The sequence below is a fragment of the Sycon ciliatum genome, chromosome 9, assembly GCF_964019385.1.
Source record: "Sycon ciliatum chromosome 9, ocSycCili1.1, whole genome shotgun sequence".
Taxonomy (NCBI): Eukaryota; Metazoa; Porifera; class Calcarea; order Leucosolenida; family Sycettidae; genus Sycon; species Sycon ciliatum.
The window spans coordinates 27,988,894-28,011,654 of NC_088651.1; the positions used below are offsets into that span (position 1 = coordinate 27,988,894).

The window sequence follows — 22,761 nt, forward strand, 5'->3', positions numbered from 1 at the left end:
ATGCTCTTTCAACTGACGTAGCACTCGATATGAATTTACAGATTCGATTTTTCAGCGAATTTTTGGGTAGTCTGCCACCTTTTAAAACACTTGTTTTGTCGGCCGTGATGATTTCTAGCTTCTCTGCTAAGCAGAGGTTACACTTCCAGCGCTTAGTTGTTGGGCTGCAGACTTGGCTCTGCGCTTGATGTTCCATGACTGGTTGTACTCTTGACCCTGGTTTTGGAGAGACCAAACGTAGATGCTTGAAAGCTCGGTGGAGTTACGGTGTTTGTGGTGCCGCATTGATGTATTTTGGTTAGCATGACGAAGCATGGAAGGGCGTTTCAGTAGACCGAACGTAATAGTTGGGGCCGTTTGCGCCGCCCTCAGCTGCTTCGTAAACGACACAATCGGTCTGACATGCTCAACGCAGCTGACAGTTTACCTTGTCACGGCAGTTGCAGTTGCTTTTCTTGAGCAGTTGAATGTACAATCATGTAACTAACTACTTGGCTTGGTTGTGTCCATTGATGATTAACGAGACATTTGGAGGCAACAGTCGCTTATCTTGTTGAAGATCTTGGCCAAAGGGAACCTGCTGGAAAATACCACTTGATGAGTTTCAAGAGGACGGCCCCAACGGTGGTCGTGACTTTTTTTAAGTTCGCTATTTATAGGTGCCACTGAACGCGTGACAATGCGCAATTGCAGTTCACTCCACCATTTCCACCATAACTTACGTTCTGTTTGCTTGATTTTGACAGTCTAGGGCTCTTTGAAACGCTCTTTCCGCTGCCAAGAGAATGAGGCCACGCTCAACTCCGTGGGTGCCACAAACCCTGCTCCAGAGCGCAGGGAATCGCCATAGGTCGGGCCTCGTGTTGAAAGAAATACTTCTAAATTTCATCCCAATGCCATTTCGCTGTCGTTTCTTGCACAGCTCTGGATTTTTTTGCATCTCAATCAGTAGTTTCGACGTCATGACACCCACACGTCATCAGCTGGCTGCACACCACGTGATCCACGGGAAATCCCCGAAGCACGAGGCAAAAAATGATTTTGAGACGTTTGAACAATTATTTAGTGCCGCGATCCAACTTTCGAGCACCATATCTATATCATCGTTTCTCCTGTCGCAAAAGCGATTACACCATTGGAAAGCTTGGAGCTTCCTCTTTGATCTACATATTTCGATATTTGCAACAGGACTAAAATCGATGGAGTTACGACAGTTACGAGTTACAACAGTTTTACAGTACGTACACAATATCAGTCGTTAATGACTGATGCACCGCAAAGGGTTATATAATAATTATAATTATAGTATTAGTATTACTCGAGACGGGTACATAGTACATGTAAGTTCGCTGTTATTTTTAGTATTTTGATTTAGTCTTGCTTTGCCTTGTGAAGCCGTGGCAAGTGACCTGATCTAGCCGACCTGACAGAAGCCCCGTTCAGTGCGATGATGCATGTGTGTCAAGCGCGTGGGTGATTCACTACCACTGGCAGCGCTGGGCCGCAAACAGTCATGATGCTATTTCTGTAGGTTTGAAAATGCACAATGATTATGTAGTAGTAGTACTGAACCTGTGAGTATGAGTAGCTGTTGAAGGAACGACACGAACTAAACTGCACTGCGACATGAACAATACTCGTACTCACTGATCACAGCTGCAGCGAAGTTAGTTGTCTGTACAATACGTCATGTAGTACTAAGTTTTGTACTTGTAAAGTTGTAGTGCCATGGCCTAGGCATAGGCTAGCGGTATGCTAGTGAAGGCATTCGGAAATCTATTATCTTGAACTAGACCCGTTGTTTGTCCATCTACACTGGAGGCAGTTCTAGCTGCAGACGGAATACTTGCTCGAGATGGCGTCTGCCTAAGTGTGGCTATTTGGTATGCGTAGAAACACCTCAATGACCCTGCTCGTTCCTTATCCTTACTTCCAGTTGGCATAAGCAAAAGCTGGCCAAGATCAGTTGCTTGTTGCTTTCAACGCGAATAGCCTGATAACAATAATACAAGTGTGGCGATACATGTATCGCCCAGCGTGAGTAATGGCATTGCATCATGGATATCTAATGGCTGGCCTGCTGACATTGCTATTTGCTGACCAGTGCATCGATCTTTCTCAGGCCACAAGTCAGACGACTAATAGCCCACCCGCCACTACGACTGCTCCAGGTACAGGTACAGGGTGCTAGAGTTGTATCAGTTTACAGTCACAACGCCAGCCCATTACGGATGCATGTGCTATTCCAGGGATCAACTCACGTTGGTGCGTCTAGGTGGCCATGAAGCCGAGACCCTGGGTCGGCGGAGCTCGAGCTCCCTAAACCTCACTACCACTGCCACGATTCAGGTTGTGCGTGCTTCCCCTAGCTGCATCTCATGTTTGGCTTTTAAGTGGTCTTTGTAATAAAAAAATCAATAAAAAACATATTGTGGTAACAGCTACATGATTGTACTGTAGTACAATCATGTAGTACAGTTCTGTAGTACCCGTGTTACTGTAACACATTATCTACTCCTTCACCTGGACTGTGCGACCAAATTAAAGAAGAAATGACCAAATAGAGGGGGAGAGAAAGTGCGTCTGTGGTGAAGTCGGCGAAAGAAAGAACGAGAGAGTCTGAGAGAGAGAGGGAGAAAGAGAGAGATACATACACAGACACACAGAGAGAGAGAGAGAGAGAGAGAGAGAGAGATAGAGAGAGAGAGAGAGAGAGAGAGAGAGAAAGGGAAAGACACACCAATATTGAGAGAGAGAGAGTGAGAGAGATGATAGATAGAGAGATAGAGAGAGAGAGAGAGAGAGAGCGAGGGAGAGAGAGAGCGAGGGAGAGAGAGAGAGAGAGAGGGAGAGGGAGGAGGGAGAGAGAGTAAAGATAGATAGATAGATATAGAGAGAGAGAGAGAGAGAGAGAGAGAGAGAGAGAGAGAGAGAGAGAGAGAGAGAGAGAGAGAGAGAGAGAGAGAGAGAGGAGAGACAGAGTGGGGGAGAGAGAGAGATAGACAGAGGGAGAGGGAGTAAGTGGTAGAGGTTGAATTACGTCAATCTTCTTCACTGTTCTATCAATGGTGTATTCTCCAGGACATCAACCATCATGCTTGGAGGATTGGCTCGTGTTGGCCGGTGCCACAAGCCATGCGGCGCACCACTTGGCACGTAGCATGCAGGTGAAGCAAGCCGGTTTGGACGAGCATAAAGTCAAGGAATTCAGCACTTTTGTCATTGGAATTCTCCTGGGATTTGACAAGAACTTGGCGAGGGAATTGAAATCATGCATAAGTAAGTCACAGTCTCTTGTATGGGCAAAAATACCATCTTTATCAATAATAGAAATGCAACTAGAACCCAAAACAATTAATGTAAATAACTCACGGCAAATGAAAATAACTTAAAGAAAATGAAAAGAACTACTTGTAAAAGGAAATGAAAAAACTCAAAGCAAATGAATAGAACCCAAAGGAAATGAAAAGAACCCAACCAGCCGCACACGGAGCACAAAAGAGGCAACAGCATAAATAGGTAAACTTCCTCAAAAAACGTATCAATGAAATCTATGAATCTAGACTGGAACTTGAGCCTCCGACACAGCTAGTGCAGCAGACGATGCACCAGCCTCCAGAACCACGGGATGTCCGAACAGCTTCCTGCAGCCTCGGTGACACATATTACAAGACCTAAGTAGCGAGAAAGACAACTTACATCAAACATAGGCCATCACGTGACAATACAACCAAAAGTAAGTGACAGTTGGAGTTTCTTACCTTGCCTGACAGATTACAGTCGCAATTATAGTAGTAGGTTTTTCATTTTGACCCGACGAGACCATACGACGCTTGCAGATCACAGCACAGACAGTTCACCAACGACACTCCACGAAAGCAAGACATAGTAGTAGTACTCCTGACAAGTCTTGTTTCGTTCCATAGAGATAATAACGGGGAACTCATCAGAGGAGAAGCAGTTGTTGAATGAAGGGGTTTAGCTGAATAATGCTATTTTATAGAAACGATATTGGCGCACTGAGGTGTAAACACTCAACTAACTCACATATGTGACATATCAACACAAAAGGATTAGTGCAGGTTGGAGGTGTTCTGAACCCTATCAGACACAACTATGACAAGTGCTAAATCATTCACAATGAGAAGGAGAGGTACACAGGAATAGGTTGCGCTAGCAGCCTTCCTTTCACTATACCGCTGACTGAATTTCAATTATCGAGGTTTGTGAAGTATTTGTCTTGTGCCGCTAGCAATCTTCAGATGTGACGTTAGACGTTCGTGATGATTTGTTGGATTTCACTTGGCGTCTACTTTTCACCTATCTTTGTCACTACCTCAGTACCATTTGTGACGTGTAAACTAGCGCAACCTATTCCTGTGTACCTCTCCTTCTCATTGTGAATGATTTAGCACTTGTGATAGTTGTGTCTTGTAGGGTTCAGAACACCTCCATTCTGCACTATTCCTTTTGTGTTGATATGTCACATATGTGAGTTAGTTGAGTGTTTACACGTCAGTGCGCCAATATCGTTTCTATAAAATAGCATTATTCAGCTAAACCCCTTCATTCAACAACTGCTTCTCCTCTGATGAGTTCCCCGTTATTATCTCTATGGAACGAAACAAGACTTGTCAGGAGGACTACTACTTGCTTTCGTGGAGTGTGGTTGGTGAACTGTTCGTGCTGTGATTTGCAAGCGTCGTATGGTCTCGTCGGGTCAAAATGAAAAACCTACTACTACTGTATTTGACGGACCTATTGAAGATGGCACAAAGAATTAGTCGCAATTATGTAGGACTGTTTCTCTTACTCAGAAAGTGGTGGACATCACGAAACTGCATTTCAAACAACAGGGGGTTTGTCAACTGACAACCGCTCTATTCAGTCGCTATTCACTCTTGCTTTATTAGTGATGTGGAAAAATATTGACATTTCGAGCCAGTCACCCATTTTCATAACCAGTTTCTTTTAGATTAAAAATCTAACCGGAAACAAATGCTTGGATCATTTCCGGGTTTGAGGGATTTTTTTACAAGTGTAACAATCATGTTTCTCAACGGCATACTGGAATCACAAAAAAACTGATCGATTACCAAATTGATGATTCGTTCTTTTCCATCTAAGAGAAAGCAGATTTTGAAACATTTCGGGGTTCGACATGCTTTTTTTCTGGTGCAAACCATTACTCAACGACATGACGCAATCACAACAACTGGATACTTAATATTACTTAGTATGCTTGTACGCTAGCTGCCGCATTATAGCGCAATTATCGTTCACAATTCTTCCGTGCAATTCACCTTGAATTAGTGGGCGTGTTTGTGTGTGTGTTTGTGTGTATGTGTGTGTGTGTCTGCATGTGTGTGTGTGTGTGTGTCTGCATGTGTTTATTATATCGTATGTTGTACATGTATGTGCTTGTGTGCGCGCGCGTGTGTATGTATGTATGTTTGGACTTGTTCAGTGGGCAACACAACATGTCCAGCTGACTCAGAGGTCACACATTTCCCGTGCCAGGACACGGGCCATTGTGTGTATAGTAGTCGCTTGGGTAGAACGCAGTGCGAGTGCGCAAGCGGACTGGTCGGCGACCGATGCCAAACAGGTAATTATGCTGTGAGGCTCTTTTCTTTTTCACATTTCGTACGTTATACGTGTAGTTGTTTAACACTGTAGACAAAATGAATGCAAAACGTAAAATGTTTGGTACCTATGATCAGGGGATGGCCCACGCCTGGTAAAAAGAGTAAATAATTAAAAAAATTCTTTTCCGCCTCTTTCACAATAGCACTTTTATGGAGAACCTTCTTGGAGAAAAACTACAAATCTCAAGCCAATCTTCAGCTATAAGGACTCCGAAATTCATGAACCAGTTTACGGGCATTCTCTTTAAATGAACTACAAGCAACCAGAACCAATGAAACAAAGGGAGGAGTAGCATCACAAGGATGGTAACCTTTACCACTAGGTGATACATTATTTTAGCGAAGAATGTATTCATGAGGGTGACAAGAAAAAGGAAAGGGAGAAAGAAAATCCAGTTTATTTCAGACCTGGATTTTTGAGTTCTATGTTTACTGGTCTTTCAGCATTGTGGTCAGAACTAGTTCTAGTCACTGTACAAGGATATGATAATGTGAACAGTCTTAAATTATTATAGAAAATCCTGGTGAAAAATGCCGCCCACGTTATACCCTTAGTGATTACGACCCCAACACGAACAAAAGAGATGTGCAAAGACTGTGCAGCGGAAAGACTCTAATCCTCTTTACGCCAAGCATTTCCAAAGGATTCCTTCGTACAGCTGTAATCTATTTCGAGAGGAAAAGGCCCTCACGCCCAGCAAAGTCAACATGGAGTGTGTATGTTGAAAATAAGCAAGGGTAAATTTGAAAGTATCCGGTTTGGAGTGGAAAGACGAGTTCGTGTACGGCAGAATACTAGAGGCAACTTAGAAATGTTGGGAAAGGGGTTAAAGTACCAATATGCTATTTTCCATTCCGTCGTCTGATGGCATAATTATGGTTGTTCAAAACGCTACAAAGAATGATTTGGTGGCATTAGTCATTTTATGCATGAAGCCACTACAATGTCATCAAGGCTTGAGCACAACTAACATAATAATTCCATTTGAATGGATGACGTGCTATGATTGTATAAATCTCAGTAATTGTACATCATCCATGTTTTAAAGACGTTTTATTGATACTTGCAAATTATCATGACGGAAACCCAAACTTATAGATAACGCTGCAGGTTTTGAACTCGGATGGAGAGCCAAGGATCAATTTACAGAAAAGAAAAAAAGTAACAAGGAACTACAAGTTACGCTATAATGTCCGCTCACACCACCAGTTACTAAACAATCAACTCATGCTATAACATTGCACGACACTGACGGACGGTGCTGACGTTCAACTACTAACTGGCTAACCGTTGCAGGTTTTGGATCATCATTAGTTTTGCTGTTGACAAATAATATCAAAATCCCAATCTAGTATGCATTTGTTACCTAGATTCACTACTGGTCGTAACAAGAACTTGTATCAGCAAAGCCTCTCTTTCTTTCTCTCTTTTTTCTGTGTGCTCTATAATCATCGTTTTACTCTTTACTCATGCATGTCCACAAAATTATATGAAAAGCTTACAACAAAGTTAGTCCTCCTCGTTGTTTTGTGATAGCTACTGTCTCCGAAACATTTAGACGTTTTACCTCTTTCTTTATAATAATTCCATGATGCTTAGGGTGGTGGCGTTCCTGCGGATGCGGAAAACTGGGCCTTTGGCCGAGTCTGACGCGAACCGTGAATTTTTTTTACCACTTCAGATGTGAATGAGTGCGAGAGCCCGGAGTTGAATGGTTGCGGGCCAGACCAAGTAGCGGAGTGTTTCAATACACATGGATCCTATGCGTGTGGTTGCAGACCAGGCTATTTCGGCAATGGTGTACTATGCAAGGGTAAGAACTATGTAGTGCGTGACTAGGAGAGGAATTGGTATTTTAACTTACTTTAATTTTTATAAAGCCTTGAGTAAAAATCAACTTCGCGCTCATTCCTCATACACACAGGACAAGGTAGGTCAAAAGATTTCCAAAAAAAGGTTTTCCTGTGATGATCATCAGTTGGATCATCGTTTGAAAATGCATCTTAAGTGTCGGAGTAATGAGTGCGCTGTTGAATTCACTTTCTTACAGCACCTCACCGCGTGTCTACTCCGTTCGTTGTTTGTTTGCCTCTTGTTTTCCTTTTCACTTTAATGAGCTGGGCCCGAACATTTCCTGACCATATCCAGTGCCGTACACATGTGCAGCAAGGAGACTGTGTTTGAGTGTTTGAGTTAGGGGACCCTTCAGTGATCACAGCTCATAGGCAAAGACGTGAAAGGAAAATTAGAAGAAGAGTCGTGATTATCCTGTTTGCCCTCAGGCATTAAGCTGTACACAGAGGGAGTTACTGCTGTAGGGCTGTGAATTCGGCAATTTGTTGTGTGTTCACATCAGAATTTATGCGAAAGGAGATAAACAAGTCTGCAGTGAAGCAGGTAAAGAGGTTTGTGAGACCTGCCACTCATCATCACCACTAGGCCCTGCATCTGCCACCTTGGTATGCCCAGCATGGTGGTGGCCTGACACAAGCGAAACTTCCTAAGCTGGTGACGTGCTTCAACACAATTGCATAGCCAGTTGTTACACGAATGTGTGAAATTCACTTTTATGAATCTCTCACTGTTTATAATAGCTATCCAATAACTTCTTAACCGCAATCAACAAAACGAGCTGAGCCGACATTTGTGTACTTTATTCATTCAATGTAAAACGGCTCAGCTTGTTTTATTGATTGCGGTTATCAAATTATTGTCTCCTCGCCGTTTGTTGAATAACTTCTTTTCACTTTTTTTGGAGCCGTGCTAATGGCCCTCAAAGATCCGTGCCATCCAATCGCAGTCGAAGAAAACGTAGAACGTTCAATGTGATTAAAATGCTTGTATCCTCTGCATATATGTATCCTCAGATATCGATGAATGCCAGGAGAGGAAGGAACGGTGCAGTGAACAGGCGTACTGCAACAACACCATAGGGTCATACACATGTACGTGCAAGCCGGGATACGAAGGCGATGGATTCGTCTGTGAAGGTAAACGTAATTCGTATTTTGTCTTCACCCGCAATGTGCGTGTTCCTTTTTTGATTTGATTTGATTTGCCAGTAACCATGCGTGTCAGATAGCCTCGAAAACGTGATGATTGTAGTTTTTCCTATGATGTTTGTACTGAGTGAGCAACTCATATTATTCAGTACGTTCATATCATTATTATCTTATGTGTCCCTTTTAAATCTTTGAAGATTTAAAAAAATGTGAGTATCGAGATCATGGGCTGTAATATGATAGAGAAAGACGAATTTTGTATTCAGCATTCTGTAATTTACTGAAAAAACGTACATAGAACAAACAATGGTAGTGTCTTGTTTTCTTCCTTTACTGTACAGTCGATTTGTGTGCAACATCCAAAGATTCCGGTGTATGCCGACGAATGGAGCGACTTGAGACTCACATTCAGCAACTGGAAAGTAAACTGAAGATCCGAGACAGGCAGATTAACACATTCATGGATGAACTTAAGCTGATGTCGTCCGTGTTCACCCATCAGCATCGCTCTCTGAAAGCCACTGATAAACGTCTTACACAGCTTGAACAGAGGAACGAGACTGTAAGTTCTAAGTCTTGTAGAAGGGACAAATTCACCTTGACTAGGAATGAAATGAAACCTGTGCTCCTGGCACATTCTTCAATGGAATCATGTGATTGAAAGAAAGGAGATGATGACCAACAATAGACAATTACTTTAGGTGAGTGGTATACGTGTGCAGAATAATTATAACAAATTACTGAAGTACACACACACGACAGAGACAGATGCGGTGTAGCTTTAAATTGCACTCATTTCAGCGCTCATCAGATAGCAGCGTTACTCTAAATTCTGCTGTTTGATGATCGTTGAAATGCGTGAAACATAATTAAAATTTAGGTTACAGCTTCATAGCCTTTCGCCTCTGTTGTGTGTGTGTGTGTATACTGCTCTGTACATTTGTGCATTGAGCACTCTACCTCGAGCTGCCTAGACCGGCCTTATTTGTCAATTTCGAGTATGTAACACATATTCACCAGCTAACATCACGGAAGTGTGAAGAATGTCACTAGCGCATCAAGATAATCCACCAGTCTCCTAGACTGCCAGAACCTGCAGTGTCGTCAGGTTTGACCTCAACTGAGAATTTCACAAGTGTAGGAAATGAAGACACTGGCCTTTGCTCTGTTTCACTCCTAAACAATTACACGAAATATACCAAATATTCTACGCAAGAGAGAGATTGGAAGCTGTGTCGCAATTCTGAGTTTCACGTATTACTACGATGATCAGGCAACTGATGGTTCCAAAACGGGCATCCTGAACATAAGGGGGAACAAGGTGCGAAATTCTGAGGGCAATCATAGCGTACGAGTCAGGTGCAGGCGTGAAGTTGCCAAGTCTTTAGACTTGAGGCTATGCAGCAGCAACAGTTCCGGTGTGAATGATATAGAATAGAGATGGGGACTTAAGTGCCAAATCCAGACATGCCCATACCATTACACCCACATACACCCACACTCTCTCCCTTTTCTCACATACACATACGTGCACGCCCACACAAACGCGCTCACACACTCGATCTCACACACTCGATCTCTAAATCTCACACACACCCCTCCCCCCACACACACGCATTCATTCGTTTTGGAAAGTCGGCAGTCCAGAGAGCGAATATTCTGTGAGCCAATGCTCAGAGTCGTTCCAAGTCGTCGTCTGCGTGTGGTAACTTGCTCCACTCGCGGGCTTCCAAGGCCTCGCGGAGGACTCCGAGGTAGAGGTGACCTCCTTCCTTCCTTCGCCAACTGCCACGATTGGCTACGTGTCCCCAAACGGGGCGACTTGAAGGAGTGCTGTCTTCGGGACGCGGCATGAGGCCCTGCGAGTCCGGCGGGACGTGAACGGCTGTTTCACTGCTTTTTTTGCCTTTGCCGAGCGACGGAAGATGCAACTATGTCTATACAAACACACACGCACACACACACATACACAAATTCACACACACACCTTTGACCTTTGACCTTTGACGCCCCATCTCCAGTGGAGATGATAGGCTACTGAGCTGGGCAGTACTTGATGTGACGCTTCAAATCGCCACTTCTCCTAAACGCTCTGCCGCATGCGCAATGAAAGTCCTTCGGTGCCGGGGGAGGAAGACGATGTTGATGGACCCGCCTGCGCCATTCCGGGCGATTTTGTGCGAGCAGATACCACTCGGACTCCGGAATATCCAGCGAGCGCAGATCACCGACAATCGTGTCTCGCCAACGCTTCTTTGGCCCATGCCGTGGTCTGGTTGCTTCGAGCTCACCAAACAACACTTGTTGAGGAATCCGGGCCGCGTCCATACGGGCAACATGACCAGGGCCTGCTCTAGACATTCAACTCATCCCGGTCAGAGTGTACCTGGCGGATGCAGGCCAGCCGGGTCAAGCCGGGTCGAGCCGGGTCAGATCATCCTGCAGAAAAACAACCAAAAAGCCTGCTCAAAACGCAGGAAAACAGAAAGGCGAATTTATTACCGGAAATCGGAAATTTTAGAGAACAAGGCGAACTATCAAAGTCCGCAAACGTAGAAGGTAAACGACATTATGTGAAAAATGCAAAGCAGTAACATAATAGAGCACTGGGGAGGGGGGGGGGGCTGCAGCACCTTGTGGAGTGGCTGCTTGCTGCGACTGAATCACCTGCATGGCCAAGCCGACTGGCATTTGCTGCACCATCTGCTGAAAGGCTTCAGCAGACTGGAGAACTGGTGGAGTTGCAACTGCTGCTGCTGCTGCTTGCGCTGGCGCTAAGTGACTAGCGCTGCTGGCGCTGCTGCTGCAGCTGCTGCTGGCGCTGCTGTTGCTGGTGGCACTGTTGCTGCTGCTGCTGCTGCTGCTGCCGCTGCTGCTCTGGGTGTGCGGGCCAGGTCCCTCCGTTCAGACGAGGTTGACGTTGCAGTCGTAGTGCGCCGAGTCACCTCAGAATGCCATGCAGCCATAGTCTTGTCGTAGTTGAAGCAGTGAGTTCTTACCTTTCAACCACGCATCGCAACCAAATCTACCGCCGCTCGTCTTCCTTTGGAAATACGTCTTGCACAAAGCGCATGACATGGATAGACTGCCTTGGTCCAGCCAGGGTTGACCTTTCTTCCAAGAGTCTTGGAAAGCGTGAGTTTTTTTTCTCTTCGCTGCGGGCTCCATCGTCCAAATGACCAGTCGGCTGAAAACTTGCAACTGTGTCAAAAGCTATAGCCAAAGTTACGCTTTTGACTACCTGCCCCATCGACTTCCTGCGTGATGTCCTGACTTCCTGCTCGCCGCTGACCAGATCGCGCTCGAACCAGTTGACCCCAGTTGACCCTAGCCGAGTTTCTGTCGCTTGTAGACTGTAGTCTGTAGCAGGGAGTAGTAAAATACACTGGTCTGTAGTGTGTACGGTTGCACTAGATTTGCAACAGATGGGGTCCGCGAGTCGTAAAATACGGGTATTTTAGGAATCCATTGTCAGTTTGAGACATTTTTCAGCCGGGTCAGACTGGACCCGGTGTTATCTGTTCAGCCAGGTCGTGCAGTTCCCCAGCCGGGCGCGTGACCCGGCTGACCCGGCTCTCCAGCAGGCCCTGCATGACCCAGCCAACGCAGACGATACTCACGCAGGAGAGTGCCAATGTCCTCAGGAAGACGCGCTCTCTGGGCTAGATCAGCAGTATTAAGATGACGGGAGTGCTGATCGCTCCTTGAGACTCTCAAGATGGAACGGACGCATGAGCGATGAAACAGATTCAGGCGATTCATCTGCTGGGCCTTCATGGGCCAAGTCTCTGCTCCATAGAAGAGGGTAGGGAGGACAATGGCCTTGTAGACAAGACGCTTAGACTTAATGGATAGGCCGCTACACCCGAAGATTGGCTTTTGGAGAGCGCCAAAAGCACGAGAGGCCTTGGCAAGACGGGAGGTGAGCCCCTTGTCCAGAGCACCGTCTGCACTTAGGACACTGCCAAGATAGGTAAAGCTGTCCACAACCTCCACGCTTCCTCCATCCTGAAGATCAATGGAAGGTGGCGGGTCAGAGCAGTTCACCGCCATGGCCTTGGTCTTCTGGACGCTCACAGTTAGACCCCAACCCGAAGCACAGGACACAAACTCGTTTGCCATCGTCTCCAGGTGGCTCAAAGAGGTGGTGTAGAGAGCCGCATCATCAGCAAACTGGGACTCTGTGACGTCAGTGGAGACCAGTCGAGACTTGGCGGTCCGATCCCCAACAAGCTTCCTGCCGACACGGTAGCGGACCCGTACACCCGGAACAGAAGACTGGCGACGCCACGAAGAGACCACTGCAGAGAAATACAGATTAAAGAGCGTAGGCGCCAGTGTGCAGCCCTGACGCAAGCCATTCCGGACGTTGATGTTGTCCGTGACGACGTTAGGGAGCCGAACACGCGCCTCCATGCCTTCATGGAGCGACTGGACAAGGCCAAGCAGCTTCGGAGGAATGCCCAGATTGCGGAGCACAAGCCACAAAGCAGACCGCGGAATTGAATCATAGGCCTTGCGCAGATCGACGAAAAGCACATACAGCTCAGAATCGTGCTCCACTGCCTTCTCCATCAGTTGTCTCGCGGTGAATACCATGTCACTGCAGCCACCGCCCCTGCGGAATCCGCACTGGGAATCCGGCAGAACATCCTCTGCCACCGCCTGCAGGCGACCCTGAAGAACACGAGCAAGGACCTTGCCGACCACATCCAGGAGGCTGATGCCACGCCAGTTATCGCAGGACCGTAAGTCACCTTTCTTGGGGATAAGGACGATCTCTGCGTTTCGCCAGTCAGACACGGCAGAACCGCAGGTCCATACCCCATTGATCACATTGTGGACGCACATACACACACACACATACACACACACGCACACACACCTACACACACACACCTTGAACCTTGAAACCTTGAAACTGCCACCTAAAGGTGATGCAGTGCCTCAAAGAGGCAAGGAGGGCAGAGTTACTTCTTGCATTTGTGTTGAGCCAGGTACTGGAGACGTGTGAACTTCCGAGAGCAGGTCGGGCATGGGATGGTGCGGCGCTCGGAGCCAGAGCTGCATGTTCTGCGGTTGCAGTTGCAGTTGTGCCGGCGGTGCCCAGCTTTGCTCCGGAAACAGCGGTCACAGGTGTGGCAGTGGTAATGACATTGGCTGCAATCAGGTGGGCGAGGTGCAACAATCTCTGGAACTGGAGCATCACCAAGACTGGGAGAGCAGCTGTGCACAGCAAATCCACCTCGTCTAGCAAACCAACGATGGCACGTTTCGCACAACACAGCACCGGCCTGTTCATGGATCGGCTTCAGTCGCTCTTCCCTGCATTTGTGCCGCCGAAGTCCGCTTTCACTGGCGAAGAGTCGCTCACAGATCGCACAACACACTGACTTGCCTGTCGTTTCAAGGCGCAAGCGCCGTGCAACAATAGCATCCGAGATGGACTGGATCCACTCGCCACGTTCAGCTGCGAGGTCGTACCAACCGGTGTATAGACCGAACGCCTTGAGGTCATCGCGTACCACATCACGCCATCGACGCCTGGGGCCATGAGCAGGGCGTGGAGTATGGAGCCACGAGAACAACACTGCCTTTGGAAGCCGGTGGTCGTCCATCCTGGCAATGTGGCCAAGCCACTGCAGCCGTCGACGGGCAACCATGTCAGCAACTGGCTCTGTAGCGCACATTCTATGCAGCGAGGCAGATGACAGGTGGTCCTCCCACTGTTTGGAACGCGAGATGCCGAGAATGACACGAACGCAGCGGTTGTGGAATTGTTCAAGGCGACGTATGTCGGCACGCAACAGTGTCCAGTTCTCAGCCCCGTAGAACAGCACCGACAACACACAGCATGTGTACGTGTGTTGTTTCGTCTTGGATGTTAGTGAAGTGTTCCGAAAAACTGGCGAGTAGAGGCTGCCAAAGGCCTTAGATGCAGCAGCTATGCGGTTGGACACATCGGTGTGGCATCGTCCGTCTGGTGTTACCACTGAGCCGAGATATGTGAACTGGCTGACATGCTGGATGGCGTTCCCTTGTACGCTTAGCGGGGTACGGTCACTGTCGTTGATCTGATACCCAACAGCCATGAACACTGTCTTTGCCACGTTGAGAGACAGCCCGAATGCTCCACTGACCTCCGCAAATATCTCACGCATACGCTGAGCATCCGAGTGGCTGGGTGCAAACAAGGCTGCATCATCACCAAACTCACCATCTGTGATGACTATATCATTACCACGCTTAGATCTCTTGAAAAGCTGACCATCGGCACAGGTCCGGAGTGGAAAACCAGACACTCCACGCTCTTGGACGCGTGCGCACCAACGTTCCATCACTGCACCAGCAAACAAGTTAAAAAGGACTGGTGCCATTGTACACCCTTGGCGCAATCCGTTGCACACTGGGAAGCCTTCAGTGGGGGAACCATTAACGATGATCGTGGCTGTCATGTTGTCGTGAAAAGACTTCAGAAGGCTGACCAGTTGCTCCGGGACAATCCACAGTGCAGCACGCGGAACAGAATCGTATGCCTTCCTCAAATCGACAAACACCAGGAATCCCTTGAATTGGTGCTCGTGACACTTCTCCACAACCTGGCGAACAACAAACGTCATGTCCGTGCAGGAGCGACCTTTCGGGAAACCACACTGTGATTCAGGCAGCACACTTTCGGCGACTTTCTGCAATCGGTTTTGCAGCAGGCGTCCGAACAGCTTGCCAATGACGTCGAGGAGTGCGATGCCACGCCAGTTGTCGCAGCTAGTGAGGTCACCTTTCTTGGGTATCGGTATTATCTCAGCATTCACCCAATCTTGCGGTACTACGCCCTCCTCCCAAACCGCGGTAATGAGCTTAAACAGATTGGCATAGAATAGGTCGCAGTTGTATTTGACCATTTCCGGTAGAATGCCGGAGCTTCCAGCAGCTTTCCCGTTCGTAAGATAGCGAAGGCAGCGCTGGGCCTCTTCAGCAGTGGGTGGGGTGGCCAGGTGTTCCATGATGTTGCGCTGCTGGACCAAGTCAATTTCAGATCGGACAAAGCCGCTTGGAAGGTTCAGCAGCTTTTCGAAATGTTCAGACCAGCGGCTCTGCTGTGCCTCAACGGACGAGTATGGTGAGCCATCAGTCTGTTTGATCAGGCACGACTTAGTGGGAATCAATCCGCGCCGGGCAGTCTGTAGATCCCGGATGCTGTTCCACACAGCCTTACACCCAAACTTCCTAGATTCGGCATCAGACGCAGTCTTACGGATCCAGTCCTCCTTAGCACTGCATACAGCATCCCTTGCAGCTGAGCGCGCGCGGACAAACTCTCGCCGGACCAGAGGTGATGATCTGCTAAAGATTTCTGGAATAGAGTGTTACGATGTACACACACACACACACACACACCAGAACTCGCAGCGAGCACGGTGCTGTCAGTGGCCATGACCACCAGCTCCAACACCAGCTGCCTGCATATGCCCCGCTGGCACTGAAGCGCTCGTTCCCACACTGCAGCATCAGTGATTGGAATTCCCTCCCTGCCGCTCTCCTATCCCAGCCTCCCCACAGCAAGAGAATGCAATCATTCAAAAGGAATGTTTATCGCCATCTTCGCAGCACAAACTGGCTCTGGGCAGTCGATTCCCTATGAATAGTATGATGCTAAGACAGTTTCTCCTCCAAAATCGCTCGTGTTAAGCCTTGGGTTTTTGCATCTTTCTTACCTGTACAGCTCTATCTTCTTCTTTTTTTCATTGTTTTTGGTGCGTGTTTTTAGCCGTGACGCCGAGACCTCAGGTCGGCAGACTCATCAATGCCCCACCATCACTCCTGCGTCTCGGTGCAGCGCCTGCTCAATAGTTGTCACGTTTGTCCTGGTCTCTGTACCATTGTCTTTCCTTATTCTTTTCGAGCTGGTTATGTGCACATAGTAAAAAAAAAAAAAAAAAAACACACACACATACACACTGTACTGTACTGTACTTGCTCACTGCCAAAATTGGTCACGTGGGTCTCCCCCGGGAGAGGGGAGAGAGGAACTCAAAAGGAATCTTGGAAAGATGACTCGATTGGCCATTGAACCGCCCAACGGCCGACACCTCCTGAAATCCCAAACTACGGATTGACTAGCAAAATGATTCCACTTACGGGCTCACCATACCTCAGTAAGTGGGGGAGGACAAGGTACAGAAAAAGCACTGACGGCATCAGGATACCTGTCCTGGGATCCAACTGCAGTTACCCCTGCACCCAGTGAGGGTAATACTTGCTACTAGAGTGGGTGGCTAAATCAGAGTGGATCTGACATAAGCTCCACTAGCACCATCTATTACACAAAAGTTAATCTAGCCAGAAGCAGTTCATGGTTAACAGGTATGTATACTTCAAATAGAAAGTACATGAACCCTGAAACCAACAAAGGTGGCGGATACAACAATACACCTTCAAGCATCCGAGCCTGTTGGCAACAGACCGAACACTATCCGGCATATGCGTACCCACCAACCGGACTAACTGGCAAGCACACACACACACACACACACACACACACACACACACACACACACACGCGCGCGCGTGCACACACACACACACAAACATGCACACACACACACACCTGCACACCCACAATACTCATTCGCTCATTCTCACACCCACCACACACATACATGCATCCGCACGTATCCAATCACCCACATACTCTCTTTTTATGCATGAACACACGCTCGTGCGCACAATTACTCACACACACACACACACACACACACACACACACGCTCGCGCGCACACTCACACACACACACACACACACAAAATGAGCAGCAGGACAACCAGTTAGATTCACGTGGCCCATCACCATGCCCCTCTGATGAGGCAACGACTGAATAGAGGTTTACTGCCACAGATAAACCACAACCTGGTTTCCAAACTCCGAAACCAGTTTTCGTGTACATCTGCACAGACTTAGTTCAAGTGGTGAACATATTCACATACTTTAAACAAGCGCCCCAGAGTATTGCCCCAATGATACTCCTGTCTCCGCATCGCTTTGTCTAAGCACAGGGAGGCATACATGTATAAGTATACTATGTTCTGAGATGGTCTTAAAAATACTATTTTCTTTGTATACTGTGCAGTGCGGAATGGTAAATTGGCAGACTTTCACGCAGACCAATCCCACGAAAGCAGCCAACATGATTGTATGGAATGCCAAATTCAACAAGACGTGGACCGACACAACTCTCCGAGTCACATACTCCACAATGCTTGGTCTTCAGGCTAGCAATGCCTGGTCCTGTTTCACATTTTCCATTCTGATCAACGGGGAAGAATGCTCTGACCCTGCCCCAATTCAGAACACCTTCAATCTCCACGCAGCGTACAGTTCAAACGTACACCAATTCTCGCCCACTGTGATCACCGGAACATGTAGAAATATTCCTGCTGGAACAATATCGCTAACAACGCGCACTGTGAAAGCCTGCTCACGGCAAATGGTTCATGAAAGCAAATACCAAGGTCCGACTACACCTCCAGCGTCCATGTTCGTGGAGGAACTTTCCAAGTGCTGATTAAGCACAATGCATGCATTTCGGGCGATTCAGCGTTGCTGTATACTACCCAGCGCAGGACACGTTGGCCTGTAGAATATCAGGATTATCAGTAAATTGATATCAACATAACCTGGATGTATTCTCGATAGAGATTGTTGCTCATTCAGCTGAAATGGCATGCACAACCATGTAGTTACGGAAATGCATAGTTAATAGTTTGACCTGCTTTACATTGTAGGGTCTGGTGGCCTACTATCTCTCCCTCTCCCTCTTTCAAATTGGTTAGTACGTGCAAAGATATAGACACTGCACTGTAAGTGTGTCAGGTTTGCTGATTCTACTTTGGTCTTGTTCCAAACAGGCTTCCCTGTGCCATCCATTCGCTCTTATTTTCATATTGTGTGATTTCATCGTAGCTACCCCATTAGAGCTTGCCGTACTTTAGGTTAGCGCATTGCGCAAGTCATCACTAACGGCTGAAACTCTCTAGCTATCTACCTCCAGGATGTTCACACTGTCGTACCCCACGCAATCCATTCTCGCTCAACACGTAGTGGTCTGTGTCATGTACATGCTGTGTGCAATGGTTGTATGCGGTAGGGAAAATGTAGTTCCGGTGGTTGATTGGTCGCATTGGAGGTTGTGGAAAGGGCAAAGAAGTTTCTTTCTAGTGTTGTAAGTGGGGTACAGCAGCAGACTACATGTAGTGAAAGTTACGTTGAAGTGCAGTTTTCAGTTTTGGTGGGAAATATAGTATACACGTACGTTTGATCCGTTCAGTTGAGAAACAGCCAAATGCAAAACAGCCAAATTTGAAACAGCCAAATCCGAACCAAATGCAAAAATTACTAGAATGCGCCTCTCAGTACCACAAGTACGTCAAAAGTAAACCATTTCCAAGACTTATTTTTTAATAACTCTATGCAAGGAGGATAATGAACTCGTTCTAAAATAGTTAGTGCATGGCAGGTCGGGCCTAATGTCTTGTTTCGCCCTTAACTTAAGCATTGCACGACACTGACCAACGATACTGACGTTCTACACCCAACTGGCAATCAGATCCAGCACGTCTTGTATGCGCATTCCAACAGTCTTCCAGCTTGGAAGGTTATGAGGTATTGAAATAGAATCATTCATGTTCGCTTAGCTTCCTCTCCAATAGATTTTCCAATCTTTAGAGCCACACACCTTATGTTGCTATGCGCCCTTGAATTGTGGTTTGACCAGTTTGTCTGATGTTCTTGCCAGTATCGTCCACGACATACATGTACATGTACATCCGCCAACGTCCTTCACAGCTGAGACTTTCAGCTCGTGCTTATCTTGATTGCACTCACCTTCCTCTCCTTATGTTATTTCTATAACTAAGAACCTTCCAAGCCGGAAGACTGCTGGAATGACCATCAAAGACGTGCTAGAGCTGATTGCCAGTTAGGTGCAGAACGTCAGTACCGTTGGTCAGTGTCGTGCAATGCTATCGCATGAGCTGATTGTAAAGTAACTGGTGGTGTTAATGGATAATTATAGCGTAAATGCGTGGCTTTTTGGTTCTCTTTTTTCAAACTTTGGATGCATGAACACCATCTGCATTGATATTCGTAGAGAACACGTGGCTTAACATCTTCATCACTGAAATCGGAGAATGTTTGTTACATGTTGTGAAGTTTAAATTTTAGAGTGAAATTCTCCTTCAGTGGCAAAGATCTGTGTGTTCTGAACTTTAAAAGGGCCCAGGTGCGACACCACTCCCGAAAAACCTTGTCGCACCAGCGGATCCGCCACTGCATGTGGGACCGGGCCCTATATAAAGAGTGTAAGTGGAGTCAGTATTTTGGTATACTTGGGTAGCCAGCAAAACAGTTAATAAGATTATTACTACAGCTGCATTACATGTATACTTACATGTATACTTACATGTATACTTACATGTATACTTACATCTATACTTACATGTATACTTACATGTATACTTACATGTATACGATCACGTAGGTTGACTTCATGTACATGTACAAGACTGCGAGATAGTCAAGTGAACCACAGGGTGACTGTAGAACCTGCACTAGGGGCTTTCCCCAGGGTTCCATCCTGGGCCCTGTCCTCTTCAGCATCTACACTCGACTTGTCTCCACTCTGTCATTGCGTTCCAAATGCCTTTGTTGTGCAGACGACACCACCCTGCATGCCTCTGGAAAGTGTCCACAAATTCTCATGTCTTACTTGGAAGAAGGTTTTTCAGTGGTGAAGCAGCACCTCACAGATCGCGGCCTGCTCCTGAACTCCAGCAAGAGCGAAATACTACTGATCCACAGCAGACGCTCACGTCCTCCACCTAACCTGAGCAATGTCTGTGGTTCGACTGTTATTCCCCGGTCTGACGAAGTTAAGTATCTGGGACTGACTCTCGATTCAACTTCAAGTTTCGTTTCAGTGCCCACGGTAACTCCCTCAGGGAAAACATTGGAAAGAAACTAGGTGCTTTTCGACGTGGAAGGAGGAACCCGGCTGCCCAGGCCAGAATGCAGTTCTACTTGTCACTAGTCCAGAGCAAGCTCGAGTACGCCAGCATTGCCTACGTCCACTGCCTCGCTGGCAACGGTAGACATCAGCTGCTACGCATAAGACCGTAGGAGAGCGCTTAGATGCATATTTGAGCATGACACATTCACGCGGACATCATACTTGCTTGAGCGATACCACATAATTAGCTTAGACAAAATATATCATACTAAGTCCATATTCTTCTTGTTCCGTTGCATCCACAATATCTGCAGCTCACTCCTCTATGACATGTTCTCCCTTCGCCGTGACTGCGCCCACAAAGACAGAGTCACCTGCGCCAAGTCAATTATTCCCTTTCTTTGCCCATTATGCAAGATCAAGCTGGATACAAATCTATTTCAATCCTTGGTGCTGACTGCTGTAATGCGCTTCCCGAATCCTTCCCGAATCCCTTCGCACAAATCATGTCCGAAATTCATTTCGCCAGAAACTTAACAATTTTATTCATCTTGGGCACCCTGTAAGAAGACCTTGGGGTCTGTTGGGAATGCCCAAGTAAAATACAGAGTGTCAAGTCAAGTGGGCGGAAAGCGGGAGCTGCAATGTGCAGAGCACACACATAAAACTCTCTTTCACTTACACTTCGCTGACAATGGAATTGGCTCAGATTTGCAATGAGACAGGAATGGGTGTGTCCACCCACACTTCTTTTCTAGTCTGAAGCTGCAGGAGACCTCAAGACTTATTTTGATTCACTTACAGGATTAGCAAAAGTATGTATTGATTCAGTTCGCGTCAGCATGCGGAAGCAGATTGTTAAACGTTCAGCTAGTTTGGCCTTTTACACTATTCATGTACATGAACATGTAGTTGGATTCTGCATGGTGACTACCCCTACTAGCGCAACGCCAATAGACGTGCAATAAACCAGTTCACAGCCGTCTTTCCATGGCAATGTGCCGCATACTTCTGGTTTAGTCCGTATCAAAGACGTACATGGATGGAGACACAATCTTCAGCAGGATAGCAAATAAGCATAAGCAGAAGGCCAAACGTTCCGCTATTATCAACTACAAATAGGCGTTCTTAGTCCGATCGATCCGGCTGAAAGTAGCTGCTGAATGGACCTTTCTGTCACTGAGTGCAGTTGCCTTCTAACCCAAGAAAATGGAGAAGCATATTATATCTTCAGTCTCGACTCGTTCCTGATGCCCCGCTGCTTCCTGCAATAGTTGCCATCACGTACCAATCTAGAGAATACCAAGAAAACTGTGAACCGTACCATTCGGTGGTTGGATAATACAACAAACTCTCCTCCTCAATGCGCTCTAAAGCCTAGCATTGCTACCCTCGCTAGCCATTACTCACATCAGTAGTTCAAACCACGAAGGGGTCATTACCTTCTGAGGGTAACAATGGTCGGATTTAGAGCGCATGAAGGAGGAGAGCTAGAGGATACCAGCAGAACACAAAAAGCTGTGTGGTTATACCCGTAGGTTTCATCAAGGACAAGACCATGCATGTGAACCCGTTCAGCCTTACTAGCCCCTTCACCACATTAGCTCTGGTTAAGTTGCATCTATCAAACTTGAACATAGCATAGCGATGAAATACTTCAGGCATTCCACAGACACGGAGCTGAACGTGAGGTACGACTTTCTTTCTCTTGATAATAAAACGTGCGAGCGTGTCAACTTCCCACGTCTCTGCATGTACTTTGTTTCTGCTCACCGTTATCCTAGTAACGCTGAAAAAATTGACAAGTTTACTCGTGAACTGAGTCACTATCATTATTGATAAAGGGAAGGCCGCATATCTCTTACGTGGTCCCATTTTGTTGCTTGTTGATATGCTTGGGTGACTATCGTTTTTCTTACACTGTATCACCTGACAGATGGCCCTAAGCAGTTTTTCTGGAAGATATGCAACAGTCATATCGAAATTGACGAATCAATTTACCCAAAGTGCCTGAAGTCCTTGCTGCAAATAACGTTAGTGCTCATAACAAAGCCAGAGCGCACTACACCAGGCAGTACAATAGAGATCAAAAAGCTTTCTCGTTA

The 22,761-nt window shown here is 46.8% G+C and overlaps 1 protein-coding gene across 2 annotated transcripts; it reads left to right on the forward strand.

Moving 5' to 3' along the window:
• Positions 1-1,664: 1,664 nt before the first annotated feature.
• Positions 1,665-18,733, forward strand: LOC135824770 (uncharacterized). 2 transcript variants are annotated; one of them, XM_065337474.1, is made up of 7 exons: positions 1,665-2,177; positions 3,082-3,279; positions 5,468-5,608; positions 7,331-7,462; positions 8,517-8,639; positions 8,993-9,213; positions 17,780-18,733. In XM_065337474.1, exons 1-7 carry the CDS (start codon positions 2,045-2,047, stop codon positions 18,212-18,214), a joined length of 1,383 nt encoding a protein of 460 aa, XP_065193546.1. In that variant the 5' UTR covers positions 1,665-2,044; the 3' UTR covers positions 18,215-18,733. The 2 variants fall into 2 exon arrangements, with proteins under 2 accessions (XP_065193546.1, XP_065193547.1); XM_065337475.1 differs by having other exon boundaries at positions 1,666-2,171.
• The last annotated feature ends 4,028 nt before the right edge of the window (positions 18,734-22,761 follow it).

Excerpts from the sequence above, each read along its gene's own strand:
- LOC135824770 (XM_065337474.1), top strand. The coding sequence starts at position 2,045 with ATGGCATTGCATCATGGATATCTAATGGCTGGCCTGCTGACATTGCTA. Across the intron at positions 3,280-5,467 it reads GGAATTGAAATCATGCATAA|TGGGCAACACAACATGTCCA; the intron begins GTAAGTCACAGT and ends GGACTTGTTCAG. Across the intron at positions 7,463-8,516 it reads CAATGGTGTACTATGCAAGG|ATATCGATGAATGCCAGGAG; the intron begins GTAAGAACTATG and ends ATGTATCCTCAG.